Source organism: Mesoplodon bidens (genome assembly GCF_964165515.1).
Source record: "Mesoplodon bidens genome assembly, chromosome: 6".
Taxonomy (NCBI): domain Eukaryota; kingdom Metazoa; phylum Chordata; class Mammalia; order Artiodactyla; family Ziphiidae; genus Mesoplodon; species Mesoplodon bidens.
In genome coordinates, this window is record NC_138162.1 from 69612562 (window position 1) to 69638267 (window position 25706).

Here is a 25706-nt window from a genome sequence, read left to right on the forward strand (position 1 = left end):
GTCAGGCAAATTAGGGACCTAACATATAAGATTATGTTTAATTAATTCTTTCAGCAAAGCTTCTGGCCATATATTAAGTAGGCAATACTAGGGAGCCATTGAAGATTCTTGAGCAGGATCATGGCCTGATTGCCGCTGTCCTTTCACTAAACAGTACTGTCAGTTAAATGGATTGCATGAGTCTGGGATGACCAGCAGCAAGGAGTCTTTCTAAATAAAGCACATCAAGAGATAAGCAAGTCCTGTCAAAGTTGTGATAATATAAAAGAGGGGCGGTGAAAGGGCTATTAAAAAAAGCAAAAAAATAATTTCAAGGAGATAAAAAGTGTCAAGAGGGTTCATGCTCCAGGGAGTAAAAGAAATGTGAAAATTGTGAAAAAGTTCACGTATGTGGCATTTCCAGGGCCATTTGGTAGTGACTGAAATATATCTGCTCATTCATCATTGATTGACTTTTTCAAAGCTTTTTAATCCCCTTTATGTTTTGATGTGTATACCTTCATATTCCTATTATTGTTGCTTAAAATTTAAAGTTTAGAAGTTCAGTATCTAAAGTGGGTAAAACAAAGCTCACTATTTCTGGAAAATGCTTTTTATAATTTGGGGGTGAGGGGATCATTGTGCATTTAAAAGCAGATTGTGTTGCTGAGCGCTTTGCTATTTCAACCCTAAATTATAATAAATTCTGGCCCCAAAAGGCACATTAGCCTTTCTGCCATTAAAGTATGCATTCTACTCATAAATTTTCCCACAGGGACAGGGCAGTAAAGCAGAGATTGTATTCGTAGATTATTTGGGTGCTTTAGGAAAAACAGCACATGTGAAATCTCCCTACTTATAAAACCTTCCATGCATTTTTGGATAACCAGAGAATTGAGTACTTCCTCAACTGGGCTGGATTTATCACTTGGTGATAAACATATTCTCAATTTTCCTTAATTGTTTTATTTTTTTAAACTATTGATCATTTATTTTTATTCTCATTGCTTGCTTATCATTAATATAATTCCAATTACCTTTCCAAATTATGCTTAGGGATCTTGAATAAATTCATATTGTTCTATGTGGGAATATGTGAAATTGTTTTGCTTTAAAAAGAAAAAAAATTTGCTTTAAAAAGAAAAAGACCCATTAAGATACTAGATAACAGGAAAAAAAAAAAAAAAGAGAGAGAGAGAGAGAAGAGAGGGAGAACTAATAATATCACATACCAGGATCAACTTGAGAAGCAGACCTGACAAGTTAATGATCTTGAATAATAATACCATCTTCATGGCTAAAATGCAAGGATGTGTTTAAGTATATAGGAAGGGAAACCAATTACCATATTCATGTATCAAGTTTATTTTTTACCAAGAATGATTATTGGTTACTTCAGTAAGGTAGTTTTTCTTTATTACAACCCTTAGTACTTATGAAGAAGTGAAAATCTTTTAAAATATCCATCAGTGTTTGAATTTGATAGAAGGAATAAAATCTTTGTGTGTGTGTGTATATTCTTTCTATCTTTGTCTGTCTGTCTTTCTATCTATCTATATACCCTAGCTTATATTCATAGACTTTAGCCAATAATTTCTTTAAGTAGGTACCTAATTTATATGTATTTTTCCCCTGCATTTTGGCCATAACCAAAATATATTCATATACAAAAGGTATATTCTTGAATCCCCTAAAATCACTGGTAATTCAGTAAACTTCATTTGAGGAATAATCCTTGGTTAAAGTTACATATTAGAGGAGTGCCTTACAGGTCATGCCTTTTTTTTGTGTGTGTGTGTTACAGACTAGCAGGGGAGAGGGAAGATGAACAAAATATAAGTAGTATGAAATGTGCAGCAATGGAAGTATTTAAAAGGAACACAGTAGTATAGAGTAGGGAGTAATTGACTCTGTTTGGCAAGGTCTGAGCTAGGGTCATCCAGCCTTCCTATTTCTCCAGGGACTGTGGGGATTCCTGGGATGCAACATTTTTTCGGGGGGTATAGTTGATTTCCAGTATTATGTCATTTTCAGGTGTACAATGTAGTGATTCAAAATGTTTGTAGATTATATTCCATTTAAAGTTATTATACAATATTGGCCATAATACCTGTGCTGTACAATATATCCTTGTAGTTTATTTGTTTTATACATAGTAGTTTGTACCTGTTGACCCTCTATCCCTATCTTGCCCCTCCCGACTCCCTCTCCCCATGGGAATCTAAAGAAAGAATGATTTGACTCAATATATCAGTTGGAAGAGATCCTGGTTCTAAAGGGAAGTAACTATTAGGGAGAGACTGAAGATGTTGATTGTGTACAGAGCAGGGACAATTGATATAGCAAATTGTTTATGATGGTGAGAGGGGGATTAGAAAAACAAGTGAAGCAATTGGTCTGGAAGAGGATAAACTGAAGGGAAAAGTTGTCTCTGTGTTAGAAATTCTTGTACAGTGGATAGGATGTGGCGTGGCTGCCATCAAGTTCACACTGGATGGCATTATTTTCTCTCTTGAAGTAGGAGGCAAGAGCATCATCAATCTCTTGGAGGGGAGAGGCCAGTACAGGGCAGACTTCTGGAGAGTGGTGAAGGGTGGGCAGATAATTGAGAGGTGGCATAGGGTCCCACTGAGGCTGTAGATCATGAATTTGCAATGGCTCTAGCCCTTACACTGCTGTGATTTTCTCAGGAAAGGCTCAACCATTTAGCATGGGAAGGAAGAAAGGCACACTACAGGAGTGAATGGGATCCTTAAGGCAGATGCAGCATGTGGGAATGTATGAGAGTTCATGGCACTGGTAGAAGCAGTTGGGCTGTTAAAACCTTTGGCTGATTAGTAAAGGGGTGTGTAGCCTTCATATGGACTCTTTAAAAAATAATGTCTGTATTCCCAAATGCTTTCCATTTTTAGTTCGGTCTCTGTAAGTGTTGGGACTGCTTTGCTTTGCAGATTTTAAACACTGGTTTTATCTTTCTCTATAGTTTATTTTGCCTAAAAAGACACTCTGACAACCCCAAAGGCCATTTATTTAATGAATTAGAGTAACTGATACATATTTGATTATTAATTGCAGTCCATCCTTTTAGACTCCTCTTTCGTTTTGTTTTTTCCCTCCCAGCTTTGAAAGGAGATCTACTTTCATGGCATTTTTAGATCCACCTCAAAAAGCAGCTGGAACTCTCACTAGGTTACCAAAGACTTCAGACAGTAAAATTTGACAAAGGTGCTGCAGAGAACTTTAAAGCAACATTTCCTTTGATTAAATTAGTGACTATGGCTAGTTATATAATGATTCAGAGAAAGAAGTAGCATGCATCGCTTAACTTTCGGCATCCCGGAGCCTTTATCTTTTCATTTGGTGTTGGATAAAAGCTTATCCCAGGATAATCTACAGCCCCTTTTTCTAATTCTGGAAAATGAAGTTCATCCAGATTCTCACATGTGGCCTGGCATGTATTCACAAATGCTCCTGTTACACAAATACAAAAGAAGCATTTTCTTCCATTCCTAATGATCTGGGGTCACTAACAAAAACACTTTTGGGCATGTGTCTAAAACTTGAAGTGCTTGGGGTTATACCTTGATAGTTTAGAATGATGCTAAAAGGCCATTGTTATTGCCTTGTTGGAACTGTTAATAATTAAAACAGTATTTTTAGCATCTAAAGCTAGGCCCAACCTTGTAGGAGGTCCTAAAACAGTGTCCTTTGATTGTATTCAGCATAAGCTGGTCAGTGCAGCCCTGTTGGATGGAAAGGGAGGCTACTACATGCCTCAATCTGGCAAGAGGCCTTGGGTATCTGCAAATGTGTTCTAAGGATAGCAGGGGACTGGGTCCATCAGCTGTCAGCCACAGCTTCTGTTTATGCTCTGAACAAAAGCCATGCGCCAAGGCAGTCATTATTGGTTGATTTTCCTTCTAAAATAAGTGTCCTCATAATTTGTCACAAAGCCAACTTAAATTGCTATGACGTTGCCTGCAACAGTTAAATTAGGAAAAAAAGAAAGCAAGCTGCAGCAAGAAATGTTGCAGTTTATTTCGTCATGCAGTCTGTATTGGTAAATAGTGTAATTAAGATCTCGTTTGCAGGTTTTTCATAAAGGTTATTTCTGTGTGGGAAAACCCTTTGTGTTCTTCTTTAACACCCTGAGTTGTAAATTAGAGAATGGGGGAAAAAAGTTAGTTGGCAAATAAAGGTCCTCACTGTCTGTGCTGTTTTGGAATGCCTCCCATCTTCCTGGGGCCCAGATAATGTGTTTCTCTGGAAAAGCATGCATAATCGGCACCAAAATGAGCTGGTACCAGAGGCTGCACTGCCCAGGGATACAAATAAGGGACTGGATATTTGAAAATTAATTCAGCTGAAAAGTGTTTGCATAATATTTGAGTAGTGTAACCTTGTGTCTAGATTCAAGTGTTACCTTTTTTTTTTTTTAAACCAGGTGAGGTGAGATGGATATTTATGTAAATAAATCCTATGCTATTCAGAAAATGGGAACAAAAGGACTTGCCAGAGCATAACAGATTTCAGTGAGGATGGGACAAAAAAGGTCCCTCCCCCTCCTTTTGTTGGCTTTCTAAATTTGTAGTGTGTGTGTGTTTCAGTTCACAGGAGGCAAGAATGAGACATTTCCTCCTCACATTTAACATGCTGTCATGGAAATGCTGATGGGGTTATTTGATGGAGATGTAGCTTAAAAAAAAAAAAGGGCGAGAATTTCATTATTGTATTATACTCTGTCCATCTAGCACTCATTAAAGTTCTTTAAAGGTTTATTTTCATCTACAAACCAAGGAATTGTACCCTATTCTCTCTGTGCCAGGATCCAATTAATGTCAACTTGAGTTTTCTGTGTGGACAGGGCCCGTCCATGGCCCTGGGTGATCATCTATTATTATCATTGCTTGCTGGTACATGACTTCACAGCCCTAGCACAGAACCAGTTGTCATGCTTTCCATCTTTTGTACCCCCAAATAGCTCACTGGGTAGAATTTGAGAATGGGCGAGTGGCCGGCCACTCTTTTTGAGAATGCACAGATCAATCATGGTTAGCAAGATTAAGCTCAGTGAGACATCTTATGGAAGGAACACTTTGCTCATATCCAACTTGCTTGTATGGATATTAATTCTTTCTCTTAACTCTAAAAAAAACTAATCTTATTTTAGAAAGGATGGATTTAATATGTAAAATAAATGCCACTCTTTTGCTTGCTACATGTGTTCAGTTGGAAGGATATCAGAAAATGAGTGTTTTTATTATCCTACAAATTGTTATTGGTTCTAAAATAGTTACCTAATATTGAATGAGAGTATTTGGAATCCTAGAAATCATCGCCAAATAATTTTTGGCTCTGAGTCTACAGAGAAGTGAATTTTTTAAAAAAAATCTAATTTAGTGGAAAATTAGTGGAAAGATACAGATTCATATCTAAATTATCCATACATCCAAAAATAATAGTACTTTATTTAAAAGGTATCGAATATCTACAGTAAGCTAGGCATTACACAGAATGAAGCTATGACATAGGCCTTTTAAACTTAGAATATCATGATCTCTAGCAGAGTATTGGTTCAAATGTGAATAATGCTGGGTGTTTTTCAAATATATTTTTAAAATCACAATCAGTCTAAAGCAATTCTGGTATCTAGGCAAGTCAATTTTTTCATTGTTTTGCATTTTTATCTTTTATATTTTTATCCACTAGGTATCTACGAACCTATTAACAAATGGTAGTGCCCCTTAAAACACTGAATTCGAAGGAGATATTTTTAAAAAATGAAATTTTCAAGTGTTTCATCTTTGAAACACTTAAAAATCATAATGTCATTTATTTGGAAGGTAGTATTAATTATGGACTTTCTTTAGGAAATATACTTATTATAAAACTCTATATTTACAGTTAACATTGCCTTTGTCATAAAAACTCTGGCAGCTCATTTTCCACAATATTCTGTTCTAGACAAAATGCTTTTGTAACACATGAAAACAGTGAATCTGTAGAGATGCTACTTTGTCTGTAAACAAGGTTTTCTTATGATACTCCTTCTAAATTTCTCCAGTAGATATGTTTGAACTTCATTTTGTAATCTGTTTTACCACTCACTGAAAGTATGCACATGTGTTTGCACATGTACCCTTTTCCATGTTATAGCTACTGGGAATATTTCAGATACCTGCATTTCCCAAACTACCTTGCTAACTTAACAGTATGAAATTGATAGATGAAAAATTGTGGTCACATTTATTCCTAGAAGATGGATCTATCTTACAAGAAATTATCCAGGCTTTTGCCAGTTGTGGTAACACCTAACCTTGGTTAGAAGATGGGAGTTATAGCAGTTCATGTCAGCTCAAAGCTTTTCAGCACTTACAGTGACATCAGTAGATCTCTTTGTGGAACTGGTTTGCTACTGGTCTCTAAAGTGAAGCCAGTACAGCATTTCACTCTAGTTTCCTTAAAAAACAATAAAACAAAATTCACATAGTTGATATATTGGAAATTTCTTAGAGGGGAGGTAATAGAATCAATATTCTGGAATTTAGTAACATAAAATTTGGAAAGAATTTGATGAAAAAAGGCCAAAGATGACATTGTTTTGTCATTTTGCCCCCTTTCTTTGCCACTTAAATTATGTGTGTTTTCATGTCCTTTTTTCAAATAATCCAATTACCTTTCTCCTGTGTGATCCAATTTGCAGGTACATGATAAGCAGCAGGTTAGAAGGAGGAATAAATGATTACTTTTAATGATGATCAGCACATCTGATGTGATAAATTATGGTTAATGAGTAAATTAGCAGTGAATGATGTAAATGAATCTGCTTTGAAAACTAACTACAGAAAGATGCTAAAGGGTCGGTAGAGTTTCTTTTTTGTCAAATACGGTACCTGTGTTAAATAGCCTCGTGAGTACATTACCATTTAGAGGAAATGTGGAAAAAGGCAATAAATATTGTGTCATTTGCCTACATCTTTATGAATGAGCCAGAGAGATTTCATGACTTTTCATCTGTTTCAGTGTAAGGGCCTTTATCACTCTATTGAATGAAAACGGATGCCTGGTCAAAATGCCTGGTATTTTGAATGCATAAGTAGGTCGTACGTGAACCCAGAGGCTTCAAGTGGAAAATGTTAAGTGAATATATAAATAGTGCTGCTGATAACATGTTTTCATTAAGGATTCATGAGTCTGGCATAAGGAATGGTAAGAATGGCTTCGCTGATTCTATCTTAAGAGTGATTCTGGACCACTGGCACGCCTTTCTAAAATGTGTGTTGCTAAACCAGTGGTTACAGTGAGTGTCTTACACGGAAACAGATGGTCGGTCTTACTAAGCATGTCGATAGTTCAGAGAAGTTTTATGGCCCAGACACAGCGAATATAGAGGATTGTTTGTTTTGGTCATAATATCCCATGGCAGTATGTTAAATAAAAAGTTACGGTAGTGAGACTGCACAACTTTTACGGCTGCAAAATAAGTGTTTATGATCCGGGTATTAATATATTTTGAAATAAGACAAACAAATTTATTTTACTACTGTGCACTGACTAATTCATAGGAAACCTCATCTTAATTGTTTTTTGAAAAACAATTTGAAAGACTAAGATGGACGTGAATGTCTTGACTTTTTTAAATCAAAAATTATTTTCTATAGCATTTAAATACTACTTTCAATAGTTTCATGTTGATAGATAGTTTTTCTTCTTCCTTCTCCTCTTTCTTCATTGGTGTTTAAGTATTCACCACTAAGTATTCCTCTTACATTCTTTCATCCCAAGGGGAAATGGAAAAGGCAGGATTTGAGGAGTGTGTGAAGAGGATTCATTTTTAAGGTGTAAATTTTCCAGTTTTTTCCTCTATACTGATCACCCTCTGACCTCTACCTTCTATCCCTCTGTTTAACTAAAAAGGATAAAAATTTTGCCAGTGATTAAGTGCTAATTTTCAGCTTTGGCAATGGTCTGGGTAATTGGACACTCATATTTATTCCTCCTGTGACTATGTGAGTTTTTTAGCATAATTTGTTAAAGTGTATAAAAAGCCTTAGAAATGTATAGTTTTTTAATTCTTTAATTTTACATATAGGAATGCATCATACATGTTAGTTTTACATGTAAGAATGAATCACATATAGGAATGATGTATATGTGTAGGGATATAAATACAAGAATAATCACTGAAGCACTTTTATAACACTAAAAAATTGGAAACAACCTAAATGTTTAACAGTAAATTAAAATATATCTATATGCTTTATAATATAAAAGCCTTTTCCATTTAAATATTTATTGATATAAAATATATTCACAATATATTTTAAGTGAAATGCAAGCTATAAAATAATCATACAGTATAATCTCCTTTTTTGTAGACAGTATATGTTAAGCGGACATAGAAAAATTCTTAAAAGCCATTCATCAAAACAATAACCATTAGAATGTTTTAAAATGCCTTCCTTTAATTTATTTAAGTTTTCTAATTTACTTATAATAAAAATGTGCAGTCAGAACAATAAAGTCAATTTATTTAAAAAAACCTAAAAGTGGCAGAAAATAGGAGAGCTCTGTGGTAACAATGAGGTACAATGATATTCATAAAAGAGGTGAGATCTGTTGTATTACATTATACTTCATCTGAATTGAGTCCTACAGTAGGATGCATGAATCTGTGATTTGGATATGCTGTATTTTGCCAACTTTGGGCCTGGTATGGATCCATTAGTCTCCCACCATGTCACATCAGTATTTTGCCGTGTCAATGTATATTACTTGAAGTTTGTTTCTTCAGCTAATTTATCAAGCTCTAAGCAAATATAATTCAAGTGGAAGCACAGTTATCATGTTTACAACAATATTATGCATTGTAAGTACTGAAAAGTGTATAGTCAAAGATTAGAGGGTAGGGCTTCCCTGGTGGCGCAGTGGTTGAGAGTCCGCCTGCCGATGCAGGAGACACGGATTCGTGCCCCGGTCCGGGAAGATCCCACATGCTGCGGAGCGGCTGGGCCCGTGAGCCATGGCCGTTGAGCCTGCACGTCCGGAGCCTGTGCTTCGCAACGGGAGAGGCCACAACAGTGAGAGGCCCACGTACAGCAAAAAAAAAAAAAAAAAGATTAGAGGGTATAGTACCTTGGAGAGCCTTTTATCACGTCTAAGTGTGTATTGAACACTTACTATGTGCCTGGTGGGATTAGGAGTTACGAGATTTCAGAGATGACCAGGTCACATATGCTTTTCTCAGGGTCCAGTTAATGAGCAGAGAGAGAAATACATATGTATAAAATACCTGTAATAAATGATAGACTGCTTTAACTCATAGGAGAGATACAAAAAGTATGATAAGAGAGTTAAAAGAATAGTGGATCTTATCCAGATGGGAGGACCAAAGAAAACTTCATATATTTAATTTGGGATTGAACAATGGGTAAATTCTATAAATTTTAAAATGTGGGAGAAGGCATTTTATATAAAGGAACAGCTTATACCAAGGCATCGAGGCAGGGAATTACAGGTTCCTGATGGGCGATAGTAGAAACATATTTGGGAAAGTAGGTCAACAGCAGCTCTGAAAGGTCTTAAAACGCAAACAGAATTTCTGATTTATTTGGCAGCAGTTAGCTATTAAAGCTTGTTTGTTTATTTATTTATTTATTTTGAGTGGAAAAGAGCTTTAATCATAGATGCGTTTAACAAACCCTGGAAGAATAAGAATGAAAAGGAAAAAAAGGATTGGATCAGCAGTAATTGGTAATATTGATTGTAGCAATAAAAACTTGAAGTTAGGGTGACTGGAAGGGAAAGCACAGATATCATGATATTATTCAGTGATTCTCAATCCTGGCTTATCATTGGCATCTTTTGAAATTAATCACCCAGCCTCACCCACTGATTTTCTATTTTAATTGGTCTGGGGAGGGGTCTGAGCACCTATAGCTTTTTACTTTTTTAAGGTTCCCAAGTGACTCTAATGTCCAGCTTAAAGGGAGAATCATGGTCATTGTTATTAGACATTAAAAAACAAAGAGGAGTGGGACATATTAGAAGCAGAATCTATAGGACGTAATAATTGAATGATAGTGAGGCAAAGGACAAGAAGACAAAGAAGAAGCTGAAGCAGCGGGGCTGAGTGTTAGGGAGAATGGGAGTGCCACAAACAAACATGGAAACTTAGGAAGAGAAGTAGGATTGGGAAGGCAGATGGCATGGTGTGTTTTCAGCATAATGATTTTGAGATGTTACTAGGTAATCTTGCAAACATTAGAAATAAGGACCTGGCATTGAGGAGAAGTTCAAGTGGGAGATACCTTTTCATTAAGTCAAATCTCTTCCTGTCCACTCTTCTTCCTTTCCTTTCTCCTTCTCCCCTTCCTTTCTGTTAGTATACATATCAATCATTAGTCACCTTAAATATTGATAGTTATACAGAGGCATAGACATCTGTTTATCCAATGGGAGAATGCTGCAGTAATCGTTTTAGCAGTCGAGAATTGGGAGTTGAAGCCTTAATAAAATTAATGATCTACAAATAACTCAATTTCGTTTCTGTCATACAGAGTGAAGTAAGTCAGAAAGAAAAACAAATACCGCATGCTAACACATATATATGGAATCTAAAAAAAAAAAAAAAAAGCTTCTGAAGAACCTAGGGGCAGGACAGGAATAAAGATGCAGACATACAGAATAGACTTGAGGACACAGGGAGTGGGAAGGGTAAGCTGGGACGAAGTGAGAGAATGGCATGGACATATATACACTACCAAACGTAAAATAGCTAGCTAGTAGGAAGCAGCTGCATAGCACAGGGAGATCAGCTCGGTGCTTTGTGACCACCTAGAGGGGTGGGATAGGGAGGGTGGGAGGGAGATGCAAGAGGGAGGAGATATGGGGACATATGTATATGTATAACTGATTCACTTTGTTATAGAGCAGAAACTAACACACCATTGTAAAGCAATTATACTCCAATAAAGATGTTTAAAAAAATTAATGGTCTAGACATGCATAGAGTATGTTGTCAAAATGCCTTGAAAAGGAAGAGAGGAAATTGATGTCAAGAACTTTCTTGTCTTTTGCCATCATGAGCAAGTTGAACTTATATGTAGAAAAATACAAAAGTATTCTACCATACTACACTTGGAACTTATGTGATTTATTTATGAATTTTGTGGCTTTGATTTTTGTCTCTTGCCCAGGCATCATACTTTATGTATCCCTGATTTCAATCGGCTCCTGGAAGTTAGGAAAATAACTTCCATGTGCATTCTGGGTGAACTTTCTCACTTATCTAGTGAAAAATAATTGCTGTAATACAGTACAAAGTACTTACCAAACCCTTGAGAAAACAGCCAGTATACTTTGTATGGTTAACTAAAACAGATTTGATTTGAAAATATACTATAAATGGAGTTATACCATATTGTCTGTGCAGCATCTTTGTAACTTTCCATCTTCTAATTTGGCACAGTAAAAATATCAGGACTTCACAATTAGATCAAAAGTCCATGATTCACGCTAAACCTCAGTGAGCCTTCCTTCCTTTCTTTTTCCCGTTTTCTCCGACTCTTTCTTTCCTTCTAAATTTATGTAGTACTATAAAGATTTCTAAAATTCTATAAAATAGGAGTAATGGTATACTCTTACAGGACTATGGAAAACACTGCATATAAGATATATAAAACATTTAGTCCAGTGCATAGAATTCACTGAAGAGTAGTTATTTCTTTATCCCATTTTGAAGTATAATGCTCCTTAAATCAAATTTTAAGGTTAAAAGATTGTGGAGTTGTATTAAAAAGAAAATATCATAGATGGCTCAAAAATAGTGTGACTTTGAAGGTCCATCCTGGCCATGGATGTCAGAGGTGACCCTGTTCAGATTCCATGTGATAGGATAGATGTCCCCTCAGGCCCTGGTTTATGTAGAACATCTGCCATGGAAACCACTCCAGCCTGGTGTCTTGTGCCAGGATCCTGGCCCTCCATACAGTTAAACATCAACTCTGGGACCTCCCCCCTCTTCCCTTGTCATGAGCCTTGTACAGTTGTACTGCTTTCTTGGGCACACTTTCCTACCTACCACAATGAATCATAACAGAAAATCCATCATCTACACAAACTTTGGCCATTTTCTATGTTTGGGGCAGTGGCAGTAGAGTGTGTTGTGACTGGACGGGAATGTAAACCCTGTGACAATGGCTCTTGTCCCCCTAAACCTTCAGACCTGGCCATGGCCCTTAGCATCACCCCGGATTCACCTCCTATGCTTTGCATTTCTCACCGACCTCCAGATCCCTCTTCCTGAGCTTCCCTTCAGAGCCCTCACCCTGATTCTTGCAGAAAAAGAAAGAACAGAGGTGAGGTTACCTGACAGTCTCATAAATTCTACAGATACCTTTTAGGGAGGAAGCAGATTCCTAAAGACAGGACTATATGTATGTGTGTGTGTGTGTGTGTGTGTGTATATATATATATATATATATATATATATATATATATATATATATATATATTTTTTTTTTTTACCTGTATATTTTTACTGAACATTTCCTCGTCCTCTACCTCAGTATCGTTTAATAGCATTATTAACCTGCCCCTTTCAAGATTTTAAGTACATTATTATGACAAATATCCCTTTAAAATCAAAACTCTCTGTTTAAGGAAATGTTAATCAGCTGAAAGAAACAAAGCCAGTTATTTACATGCTGTTAGTTTTGTTCCCCGTGCAACATATTTCCTTGATGTCTGCAGAAGTGGCTTATTCATTAGAATTAAATTAGACAAACGGCACCATCATTTCATCTCTTCACTTTTGTAGCATGTGGTCCTTTCCAGGGACCTGTTTTAAGTGATTCTCAGTTGGCCAGTCAAGTTCCCACAAACCTGAGTCGTCTCCTTAACCTTTAAGAATTTCTCATAAATCCCTTTCTTCCATGGATGCTATGAGTGGACTTCAATGGTTCTCCTCACTTAATGTCTAGTTCTACTTAATGTAATGTACTAAAGGAAGGTTTTGTCCTTGATAGAGCAGTTTGTTAAGGATGGTCAAGGGCAATTTGCTGGTCTTGGTATGTTCTGTCCCCTGAATTTAATCACCTTATGTGCTCTTTGGGCTTATTATCTTGTCTTCAGAAAGCCTAGCAACTTGAGACCTGATATGGCATCCAAATATTACAGTCATTGCATTAAAGGTACTGTGCATTGCTTATACTTGTAAGAAGCAATCTAACCTCTTAGAAGGAAAAATCAATCAGCAGCCTGTGGCTCCTCTCAAGCTGTGTCGGAAATAATAATATACTTGATTCCTGGAGCTCCTGTCTGCTCTGTGAATGCATCCCGAGAATGCAGTCTTTGAACAGCACGTGAGCATGGCAGACACATTCTAGAATATCCAGCATGCCTCTGTTCTGACTCATATGCATGTTTAGCTTCTCTATTTTCCATTTAGAAAATAGACTTTCTGGGTCTAACAGTAATCTGACCTCTGCCTGGCATTAGTTTAATAAAAGGTCATACTCCTTATTTGTCAAAACCAGCTTGAGCAGAAATGCATTTTGCAAAGCACAATGTTGGCAGCTCTAGGTGGATAGCAATGGCAGTTAGCTACAATAATGGAAAGGTACTTATCTGAATATTGGTGACTGTAAAGTTTTAATGTCTTTCTCTCCGTCTTTACATTCCTGATAGTTCTTTATTTTCTTAAACCAAGCGTAATATTTATGGTTGTATCTCATGGGATAATCATGGGGACTTTCATTATTAAGACCTGAGGCTGTCCTGGTGTGTGACTGTGTAGTGGAAGTCTTTGTTTTATTCTTTTACATGGGTTCTCTTCTCTTTCTTCCCATCTTCAGAGCATGACTTAAATTTGGACATACCCATGACAAAAGAAGGCAGAAGACTCATTTAGTTTCTTCTGTTAAACTGAGATACAGACAAGGGAGAGTGGGTGCTATGTGTTGTTAGACCCCTCTGGGAATGAAGATTCTTACTTGCTTCTAGCATTTGTTGGAGTTATGTTTAGGCTTCTTTCTTTCTCATCTGTTTCCTTTGGCCGTCTGCCTAGCATTGACAGCATCACTGTTAGCGTCTGACCAGCCAAGGTGATTATTTATGCAACAAACATGCTTACTGAAAGGATTTTACTATATTATCTAGAGTGTTAACCTTGTATCATAGAGTAATGGCATTTCTCCTTTTCATGGTTTGGACTTGGTTGACAAATGTAGAAAAATTGACATCAGGGCTTCCCTGGTGGCGCAGTGGTTGGGAGTCCGCCTGCCGATGCAGGGGACACGGGTTCGTGCCCCAGTCTGGGAGGATCCCACATGCCACGGAGCGGCTGGGCCCGTGAACCATGGCCGCTGAGACTGCACGTCTGGAGTCTGTGCTCTGCAACGGGAGAGGCCACAGCAGCGAGAGGCCCGCGTACTGCAATAAAAAAAAAATAATAATAATAATAAAAAAGAAAAATTGACATCAGATCCCGTAAGAAAGTCATGATTTTCTTGTCTGTGAAGGCTATTTTTTTTTAACATATATTTAGAAAAAAATTTAAAAATTAAAAAAAACCTGTGTACAAATAATTGATATGCCTTTAAAAAATGTAATGTGATCAGTTTCATTTTTGTGTGTTTGTTTTTAAAGAATAAATTTAAGGACCCTTTTCGGGCTGCTTTTTTGAAGAATACTGAGTCACTACAGTGGGGTGTAGTGGGATTTAGAAAAACAGTCCCAGATCTGAAACAGATCCTAACTGGTTATTTCAATAATTTTTCCACAGTTCATTAGGTTAATTCAATTACTTGACTTCATCTTCAGAAATAAAATCCTTACAGGACTCTACTCAGTACTCTGTAATGACCTGTATGGGAAAAGAATGGAAAAAGAGTGGATATACATATGTGTATAACTGATTCACTCTGCTGTACACCTGAAACTATCACAACATTGCAAATCAACTCTACTCTTATAAAAATTTTTTAGAAGTAAAACTATCAATTAAGTTAAGAAAAAATCCTTGCAGTAGCATCCAGTGGTCATATCTTTAAACTTATCAGTGTTTGCATGAGAACTGTAAGGTATGACCAGAAAATGAAGATAAAAGAAAAACACATCTGAACATTGGAATGATAGTTGCATCCCTTTTTGAGAACATGGGAACTTGCCTCCTATGCTTTCCACTTAGAAATAAGACTTCTAGGTTTTATATTAATTCGACTTCTTACTGTCCCCACTCGGTATTTAGGAAGCACTCTCCTGAGTAACTGTTGCCTATTTGTAGATTGTCAGAATCTTCAAATTTCCTTCATTCTTTAGGATGAGAAATAGGGTACTTTCCCTTAAAAAAAAATCCCAGTGCATCAAAACTGGCATCCTACCTTCTTTGTTTATTTAATTTCTGATTAGTACATAGTCATTTTATGCAACAGCCCTCCACCCAGTCCATACATTCTTGTGAGAAATTTCAAAACAGAACTTAAATGGGAAGCTGGGTTGTTAAAATTCATTTTCCTTTAGGGTTGACAATTTTTAAGCTATGGACTTTAAAAAGGAAAGTACCTAAATATGACAGTGTTGTACCACTTAAAATAGCAATGCAATACATTTTGTTTTTCCAGGGAAACTCCCTAGGAATTTTAATTTCATAATTATAATTTCCATTTAGATGCCGACAAGTGAGTGGTTATTATCAATTTGCATTGTTGGCAACAGCAGAGTGAAAAACATAAAAACTTTTAATATCTTTTTTGTTTGTGACAGAAAAGTGACATCAGTGTACTGCGTATTTTATTCCTCTCACTGTTAATCAATTCCAAATCATTTTAAACATTGCTCACAGTTCTGGTGATCATCCAGTTTGTATTGCTACCCTGAGATGCTGTTGGATGTGATATCTAGCAGTGTTTTTAGAGCCCACTTTCATTCCTAGGGTTTCTGAACAAACAGGTACCTGGGTTTTCACCCATTCTACTATCACCAAGTTGAATTTCCTGATGAAGTGGAGACTCATTTCCCAGCATCAGCATTACAAAGATACCACTCACCTCCCTTATCCCTTCTTTCCCTCATCATGGAAGTTAATACCTTAAAACTGGAAGGGATCTCTGCAACATAATTTATTTCACATTTCATATTTTTACAGTTAAGACACAGGAAAGTTAGGCACCCCCTCAAGATGTTACACATACAAAATGGTGGAACTGAGAAGGAAATCTGGCTTCCCTGACTCCAGGAAAATCAAGATGAGGGTCAGGACACACACCAACAGGCCTGCAGGAGCATCACATGGGAAACATGAAAACAAGGCGGAGAAAATACTGGTGATGAGCCAACAATGATGAACTTTGCTCTTTTCATCTTACTTAGAATCTAAGGATAGTTTTCAAACTAAACTTTAGCTATGGTTGCTAAAACCTTGTTTCAGTGACGTAGCACTGAAAAATGGCCGGAGGGAAGAGAAAATTTGTAATAGGGGTAAGAAAATAGGAAATAAAATGGGAAAGTAAAATGTTTTTGAGTTTAAAAAATGTCCAACTATAGCATAGTTGTCAAAACTCCAAGAAGCAAGAAAAATGTGAAGAGTAGGAAAAATAATTAAAACACCTTCTCCCAAACCACCATCGTTAATGTTTTAGCATATTTTGTCCTTTTTTGGGGTGCATTTTTCTTTACCTGATATCTCTCATCTGTAATTTTGTGTGATGCCTTTGTGGCTTACCATTGAGTCATAAGTATTTCTCGTGGCATATAATAAAAACTTTATAATTACAACATTTACTATTTGTATGATGTTCCATCATTTTGACAGTTTATCTCACCATCAATTCCTATAATAATTGATGTTTGAGTACTTATAATCTTTGTAAATAAAATATATGATTAATATCTTTGTCCATAAATATTTGTCTACATTTTATATAATTTTCATATAATAGATTTCTAGATCCGGAAATACCAGGTGGATAACAAGCAGCCTTTTAAGAGGGAAAGTGTATGTTAGGAACATTTAAAGGAGACAGAGGACATTTCAGAAACCTCCAACTGTTAGCCTTTCATCCTTAAGAATCTTGAAGTCTACATCTTTCTTTACAGAAATTCTTTTTTTGCTATAACTTTGGAGGCTTCTTGACTCATCTTTTTATGCAAATTGTGGAGTTAAGTTGAAAGTAAGGCAGCACACAGTATCGGGGTTAGAGTCACTTTACCATATTATCCTATTTCTATTTCTTGCCAAACCGTCTAACTCAGGGCTGTATTTCTTGTCTCTTTAAAATTTCCTAGAATTTCTCTTAAATGTCACTAATTTTAATAGTGGCACTGCTGCTTTCTGGCAATGTCCTGATAGCGGCATCAAAGCAAAGAGCTAAAATTTTACTCACTTTGATTGATGATCTCATTTTGTTACAGAGGACAAATTGGATTTTTTTTAATACTGGTAGTAAAAATTAATGTGTGATGTTGCTTTTCTAATGTTATTGCACCTCTGCCTTAATACGGATTTCAGCAATAAAAGCACTAGCAGATAACTTCACCAGAAAGTTACCTCCCTCCCCTTTTAACTACCCTCAGATGTAAAAGGTGCTTTCCTAATTTTATAATCCTTGTATATTTATATGTGTATGTATGTATGTCTGTATTTGAGGGCTCTGGAGAGAGCAGTGGCAGTGGGGTAATAGTCTGTGTTTCCACTTTCCATCTAATTGTGATGTTTATTTCTTTTTATTTCAGCACCTCCAAGGTTTACACGAACTCCCGTTGACCAGACAGGGGTCTCTGGTGGAGTTGCCTCTTTCATTTGCCAAGCGACAGGAGACCCAAGACCTAAAATTGTCTGGAACAAAAAAGGAAAGAAAGTCAGCAATCAGAGATTTGAGGTATTAGGTCCATTGTTCTGTTTCTCTGGGGGAAGAATGTAACTGCTGAATTTTTGGTTTATATGTTACTTGCTTGTTTTTCTCTGATACAGGGTGTTGTAATCACTGAGATATGCCATTCCTTATGTTGTATGTGATGGAAAACTTCCCTCTAGATGGCTTCAGCTTTTTAAAAAAGGGATTTGGGGGTTCAGATGACTGACTTTTGTCGTGCTTGTACCAGGGCTCAAATAGTGTTCTTAGCATCCATCTGTAACCTCATCCTCAGACTGCTTTCCCTTAAGATGGCAAGATGCAGTCTCACATCCTCCCACATCCAAGACTAGAGGACGAGTGAGAGCTTTCTGTGCTGTTGGCTCTTACTGAGTTACGTGTTCATCACTGAACCAGTCTGTGTGGACAGCTGGATGGTACAGACTAACTCATTTATATTAATCAGAATCTACCTCAGTTACTGGGAATGAGATCAGTTCCATCCAACCCCGTGGCTTGGAATGAGGGAGTAGTGTTTTCCCAAAGGGAATCCAAGTTCCTGTTATCCGGAAGAAGGGGAACGGATAATGGACAGCAAATTTAGTTGTCCACTATACTTCACACCTGTGTTTTACAGGTAGCATAGACTAGAAAGGGAACTTAGCTCCAGTGTGTTAGTGTGAAGAACTGCTCTGAAAGAAACATACTCAACCAGGTTGATAGTTGATAAACCTACGGATGAAGTCGATTTTGTTTATTCAGGAGAACTTAGTGCATTGAAGATGATGATACATAATTCAGATATTATTTTGGGTGTTTTTAAGGAGCCTATGGTTTATAAATTTGCTCATTCTGGAGGAGAAAAATAGGTGATAAGCTGTATAGAGAAAAATTAGAAGAAGCACAGAATATCATGCCTGTAACTTAAGATATGAAGAGGATAGATTGATTTTTAGAGAGTACTTAGACCTCCAAATGGACCCAAAGTGTAAAGCTCACCTCCTCTTACCTGAGTTTCTGACTACTTTATAGCCTAATTCACAGTTTGGCAAATTAAAACAATTCCCAGTTAAAAGAAACATAGCAACGACAAAATTCAGAGCATTGTGAGTTTATTCATTTCTCACCAGTTCTCAAAGAGCAGTAAGTGGACCAAATGCATAAAGAGCATAATTACACTGGCGAAAATTGAAATCTGGCCTGTAGTTTACAAATTCTAAGTTTAAAATTCTGTTTGTTTGAAGATCAGATACCTACAGTGATTTAAACATAAACAAAAAGAATATCTTAATCTTTGAGAAATATTTCCTACATTGTCGTAGGAAATGATGTGTGTGTGACTTTTGGTGCACATATACTTTTTGGTTGAAATGAAATTGACTTTTTTGTCAAAGAGAAGTTTGACATCATGCTTGCTAGTGATGGTGGCTTCTTGACAAACTCTTGTAACAAAGTTTAAATTATAACAGTAGACATTTCAAAGCGTGAGGTCTGCTCAGTACATAATTCCTAATGAGAGTCATATAAACATTCAGAAAAAATTATTTTAACACAAAGCGGCTACATCAAATAGTACTGAGTCTTGGGCTGTGAATCCTTCATATCTGTAGCAGTATATTGCATTTTTTGGTGTCACTAGTTTCTAAAGCCCACGAGAGTATGAGTGAGACTGATTTTGTTCCCTCTTCTATCTGCAGTGGCAAATATAGCATCTGGCCTAGAGTAGGTACATAATTAATACTGGGTGTTAAATAGGGTTTGCAAATTGGAGATTACAGTATTAGCATCTAATGTGTATATTGTTTGTTGAAGAAAATAGGTCTAAACCTAGGAAATAGTTCAGAAATGTAAGCATGCAATGACATGTAACAATTAATCAAAAGTTAAGAGAGTAGATCCTAAGAGTTCTCATCATAAGTAGAAAAACATTTCTTCTTTTATTGTATCTATATGAGATGATGGATGTTAGCTAAACCTACTTTGGTCATCATTTCAAAATATATGTAAATCAGACCATTGTGCTGTACACCTTAAACCTTATATAGTGATGTATGTCAATTATTTCTCAATAAAACTGAAAAAAATCAAAATTTAAATTAGTATTAAAGATGTTTAAACCTTTCTCTACATTAAGCTATAGGATGCTCAAATATATATATATGTATGTATTTTAATTATAGCATATTTGACAAAGATTCCAGTAACTATGAAACTTTATTCTCCCACGATGCATAGTAGATTCATTCTAAAGTGTGTGATATTTTTAATAGAGTTGAAAATAAATTGTGGTGCATTGAGAAATGGGATGTTTTGACTATCTCTGTGAATTTAGAATGTAAATGGGATGCGGAAAGGACTTGAAGTGGCCATATCTTAAAAACATTCAATCTCTTTTTTCCATATGTTGACCCTTATACACAAAATCTGGGATTGATCATCTTGTAAATATATTTATAAAGCATTCTTAGTTTATTCACAATTTAAGCACATGGATATATTATTCATAGGGAAATGCAAAAAAAAAAAAAAACGAACCACCATCTCAGTGAACAGCTGAAAAAACATAGCAGAGTTATAGAAAAGACAGGTAGAGGACTCTACAGTTTTGTACGCATATTTATCAGTATTATCAACATCATTTTTTAAAAGTACTACTTGATTAGGTGACAAATACCTAGGATTGCTTAACTGTTTCAGAGTAGAGTCCATAATGATAGTGAATTCAGGCTTACTGTTTAGGACATTAATTTTCTGCCTGGTGAAGCAAGCCTCCATTTTACAGCAAGAATGCCCTAAAGATGCAGAAAATGCTAAGCTAGAACAAATACTGGAATGATTTATGGAAAAATTAATGCATGCCATCAGTCTCTGGGGCTATGAAAGCCATCTCATTGGCTGCCTAAGTACTAGATTTATGCAGTTTCTCTTCATGGTTTGCTCATCTATACTGTTCAGGATGAGACATTTTAAACCAGAAGAGCTATCAGTGGTGGCATACATTATTTCTTCACCTTATCGTCCAATTACTGAATGGATCCACATGTGCTATCAGAGACAGAATAATTTAAGAAGTGTATCCATCATAGCAGCAAGTCTTGCAAAATTAATAAAAAGGTCACATTGCCCTAGATACATATACTAGAATATTTTCATATTTAAACCCTGGATGGTTTTCTGTAGAGACAAGATATCTACATTTTTGCATATGTAGTTTCATGTCTTTCCATTCTGCAGTATAGGATTCAGCACATTAGAGCAATTATTCTGTTTCATCACTGTATCAAAATTCAGTCTCAGAATGCTTCTGAGTTTATTCTGAGCCTAATGGCTGGTTCACCACTGCATTAAGAGATTTAGCTGAGAGGCAGATGATAGTAACAACACCTGTGACAGCTATTGTTTCCTCTAATAGGTAATAGAGTTTGACGATGGATCTGGATCAGTTCTCAGAATACAACCCTTACGGACTCCACGAGATGAGGCAATTTATGAATGTGTGGCCTCGAATAACGTGGGAGAAATAAGTGTATCCACCAGACTCACAGTTTTACGTGGTAAGTATTCAAGTTCAAGGCTGCTGCTTGTGTCATGTCGTTGAAATTCTGTGTCCCAGGTGTTCTTTTGTAGAATCATTGAAAAGACTGCAGTTGTCATGACACTTAAATGGGAAATGAATTGAAGTAAAATACTGATTAGGGTCAAACTTTATTTAAATAGACAGAGGGTGTCTTCTCTCCTGGGACTTAAAAAATGCTAGTCGGGGAGAGGAAAAAATCCCAAACAAGTGCTGATTTCAAATGCCAGATACCAATTTGATTTTTGGTAAAGAGCCTTGATAGGAAGCAGGGTATGCTACTGTTTCACATGTTAGCTTCACTTGCGTGTGGATTTTTCATATCTAGGTCAGCAACTACTTTTTGGAAATTACCAGAGCTGACATTGGTGTTTGCAAAATTAAAGGAATATCTACTACCTAAAGATGAGTTCTTATTAAGCAGAGGAATCAAGAACAAGAAAGGCACCTTTCTTCTTTATGTCCCAAAAAAGTGTTTTGTTTCAGTCTTTTATATTTCTTGAACTAACATCTGTTGATGCAAAGTGATTGGAAACAGTGTGTCCCCTTCTGTGTTTCCAGCTATGTGGCTTATGCAGTGTGCCCAAAGCATGGGATGACTTGCTAAATCTGTAGTACGGTGTGTCTACTTCCAACACTTCCTTTAGAATGACAGTGCTAGAGAATAATGGCTAGTGATTAATAATGCTCTGTTATATATATAATTCAATCTTTTGTGTAGAGATAAGAATATTGCCTAATTTGGCTTGCGTCGTAGTTGACATTTCCAGACTAACCCTCTGTGCCTTTGTTTCTTTCTCATACACACTTGCATTTGTCTGTTTGTTTTGTATTGCTTTGAACTTCGCTTTGCTTGATTCCACAACTTAGTAAAATAGCCTTTCTTCAGATGAAGGGAATTAGAAAGAAGAGATCATAACTGAATAATCTTAGAGGAACATATATAGAGTGAGAACATTTCTCCTCCATTCCATCCTCCCCACCTCCGCTTTGAGGCATGTATTTTTCTTTGTATGTTTTATACAATCAAAAATATTTTCTTTGAGATCTATTTAGTACCAAAATTAATCAGTCAATCTGAGAAGTCTAGAAAAGAATATTTATATATACATCCTAAAATGTGCTTTAAGTACTATAAAATCTTACTAAGTGTTAGGGGAAATATTGACCAACTGGATATAGATCTTTTAATTGCATGTAACAGAATGCTGCTTAAAAACAAACAAGTCAAATTTGAGCTACATTTCTGGCCATTATGACACACTGTGTTCATATAGGAAATTCTCCATTCCCCTGTAAACATATAGACATGTTGATTAAATATTTGAAAATAAAATTAAATGTTTGGTTAGGTTTACAAACATGAAAGAAATTTCCAGGTGCTCAAAACAGAGAGAGAGCCTTGGAGAAGAGACAATTTGTAATCTTATAAACCAAGATAATAACCACATGGACTATATGATTTAGGCCTGAAGTTTTAACTCTCCAGCAGGACACAGACCTATATAAAATAAGAGGAGCTAGATCAGCTTTCTGAACAAGGTAAGAATTCTAGCACTATTTCTGCAGCGCAATACTTAGAACCCGGAAGCTCACATAAAAGCTTGTCAGAAACGGTGAATCCCATGGAATGTGGAACAGACAGCCATCCAGGTAAGGACTCACCCCACAGAGACACCACCACAGTTCAAGCCATACAACCCCAGATAAAGTCATTTATTCCTAGATGGGCTCATAGGCACCAATTCTAAAGCATGAAAGCCAGTTCCAACTCATGTGGGACAGGAGGCCCAATCAGTGAGAGAAGAAATCATAGTCTGTGAACTATAGATAATTGAACTGTATGAATGGGTTTTAAAAGAAATGAATTCTAAATATTTGTAAAGGTAAAGAGAAGAGTAAAATCTGTTAGGTAAGAATAAGACTTTAGGAAAAAAAAGAGCAGTTAGGAGTTAGAAGTCAGATTTCGGAGCTGAAAGGGACCTTGGAGACCATGTTTATACATACTGTAATATGTACTAGAAATATGTACATATGTGGATATACACGTATATGTTCACATAAACTTAGATAAAAGGTCTGAAGATTGTTGAGTAATTTTGGGGGCCATTCATATAGGAAGCTAAATCAGATTTGCTGGTCTTCTTTTAAAATTTTAATCTTTGCTTATTCATGTAGTTTATAACTAATGCTATTATGTAGAAAACGTATTACAAAGATGCAATCAAGGAAAAGTTATTAGAAACTTTTTAGGTGTTTTCGCCTTCTGAGTTCCCTGAACAAACCCCTTAAAAGGAAACAGTGGCAGTCATTTGGCTTGACTTAATCTTTATGCATTTGATGAAGGAATTAACAAGAAGTTGGAGGAACATATCACTTTACATAGACATTCATATGGATTTATGTTTTCCTGCCTCCCAGCTGACTGGGGTCCTCCCATCTCATCTGCTTTTATCCAACTAGCTCCCACATAAAACAAATACATTTGAAATTTTTAATGTAATCTTGACTTTCTATGTGAATATCTGTCATATATAAGTACGTTAGTATGAAAATTTATGATTCTAGTAAAGTACTTAAACCTTATTTTTTTAAGACTATGTTTAGCAATTTTGGAAATGTTTCATGAGAAAAACTCAAAGGTATTTTGGATAATGAAAAAGTAGTCTAAACATAACCTTAAAATAGAATATTTTTATATATCCTTATAGGATGAAATAAATGGGGTTGGGAATTATTTTGTTTCCTAGAGTTACCTCTTTGTTTAAAATTTCTAAATAACAGTAATCTTATTAGTAATAGTCTTTACAAATATTCCAGTGGTAAACTGACATTTCTAGATTATGAACATTGTGAACAGCTAACTAGATGAATGTGAAGAGTTTCATTCCATGGTTGATGGGCTTCGTGCTCATTTTAAGTTCACTTGTTCTTGCAAATCACATTGACAGATACTCAAGCTCTCTGGTCTGCAGTGGATGGAAAATACTTTGCACTTTTCATCCACTACCCATCGTTAGATGCCCATTTTGTCCACATGGGTCATTTACTTTTTACCCACTCTGCTGACAATGCCAAAAATGTGCCAGCTGTCACAATGGGTTTTGTCTAAGTGGACTGGATGGAGATCACTAATTTATTTCACACAGGCTACTAGAGGACCTAATTAATTGGAGATTTAATCATCTGACCTGTACAGCTAATGCAGAAGACATTGAAATAATACTCTGACCACCCATGTGCATTGAAGGGAGTACTTCAGGGAAAACTTTCCCTGTGTAGCTCGTTTCAAATTACCCTCGCTCTGAAAAACTGTTTTCATAAGGAAAGATAACTACAAGCTCGGGCTGAACATACCCTGGAATGAGATATTTGAGCAATTACCATTTATACGCTGTAGACTGCAGTTCATAGAAGAAGTAGTGGGAGAAGGGGGGTTGAATCTGGTACTTATGGCCTCCAGGTCATTTAAAACTTTTTTTGGTTGCCCTGCCTGTGGAAACACAAGAACATACCATCTCCGTAGTTCTATAGCACTTTAAGGGGCTAAGCATAGTTGTCATACACGTTTCCCTTCTACGCAGAACTTTAAGTGAAGGCCTCACATCTCACTGAGTGGTTATTAAGGGTTGAGTCTTACCTAATTGTGGGATTCTGCTAAGGACTTTGGATTTGATATTAAGCTTTCAGTGAAGAGCAAAGTATAGGACCAGAGAGGGTGTTTTAAGAAGAGCGATTATCATCCAGATGGAATTGGTTCTTTCTGAATCTTTGGTTCACTGGCCACAATTTCCTTCTGTCCAAAGGTATTACATTACTTGTAAATATAAATCTGTATAATGATAACTGGGGATGAAAATGTTCTCTCAGATGTATCTTGTCCGCCACTGGACGGGGAAATGAGACATCACCTTCCATAGACTTTTCTTTCCTATAGGAGTCCAGGAGCATCTGCCTGTTTTAGACAAGTAGAAAGACATAAAGAATCCCTTTTTCTTGGGACTTCCCTGGTGGTCCAGTGGTTAAGACTCTGCTTCCACTGCTGGGGGCACAGGTTCGATCCCTGGTTGGGGAACTAAGATTCCACATGCGTATGCTGTTCTGCATGGCCAAAAAACCCCCCGAAGAATCCCCTTTTCTTGCTCACATGACTCCCCCTCTCTAAGAGAAAGTTCTAGAAAAATTTAGTCAGCTTTTTCTCTGATAGTCTGAGATGTCTAAATGTCATGTTTCTTGAATTTAGGTTTTTTGTTTTTAGGTAGTAATCAGAAAATACACATTTTGTTGTCATCCAAAGCAGC

General features: G+C 36.4%; 1 protein-coding gene across 4 annotated transcripts in view; it reads left to right on the forward strand.

The window, feature by feature from the left end:
- The window catches only part of PTPRD (protein tyrosine phosphatase receptor type D), a 2148730-nt gene that overhangs the window by 1812016 nt on the left and 311008 nt on the right, over positions 1-25706 (forward strand). For all 4 annotated transcript variants that reach the window (XM_081238160.1, XM_081238163.1, XM_081238162.1 and 1 more), the window contains 2 exons: positions 17713-17858; positions 21244-21385. In XM_081238160.1, the coding sequence (XP_081094286.1) occupies positions 17713-17858; positions 21244-21385 (288 nt within the window). The remainder of the gene's footprint in view (positions 1-17712; positions 17859-21243; positions 21386-25706) is intronic.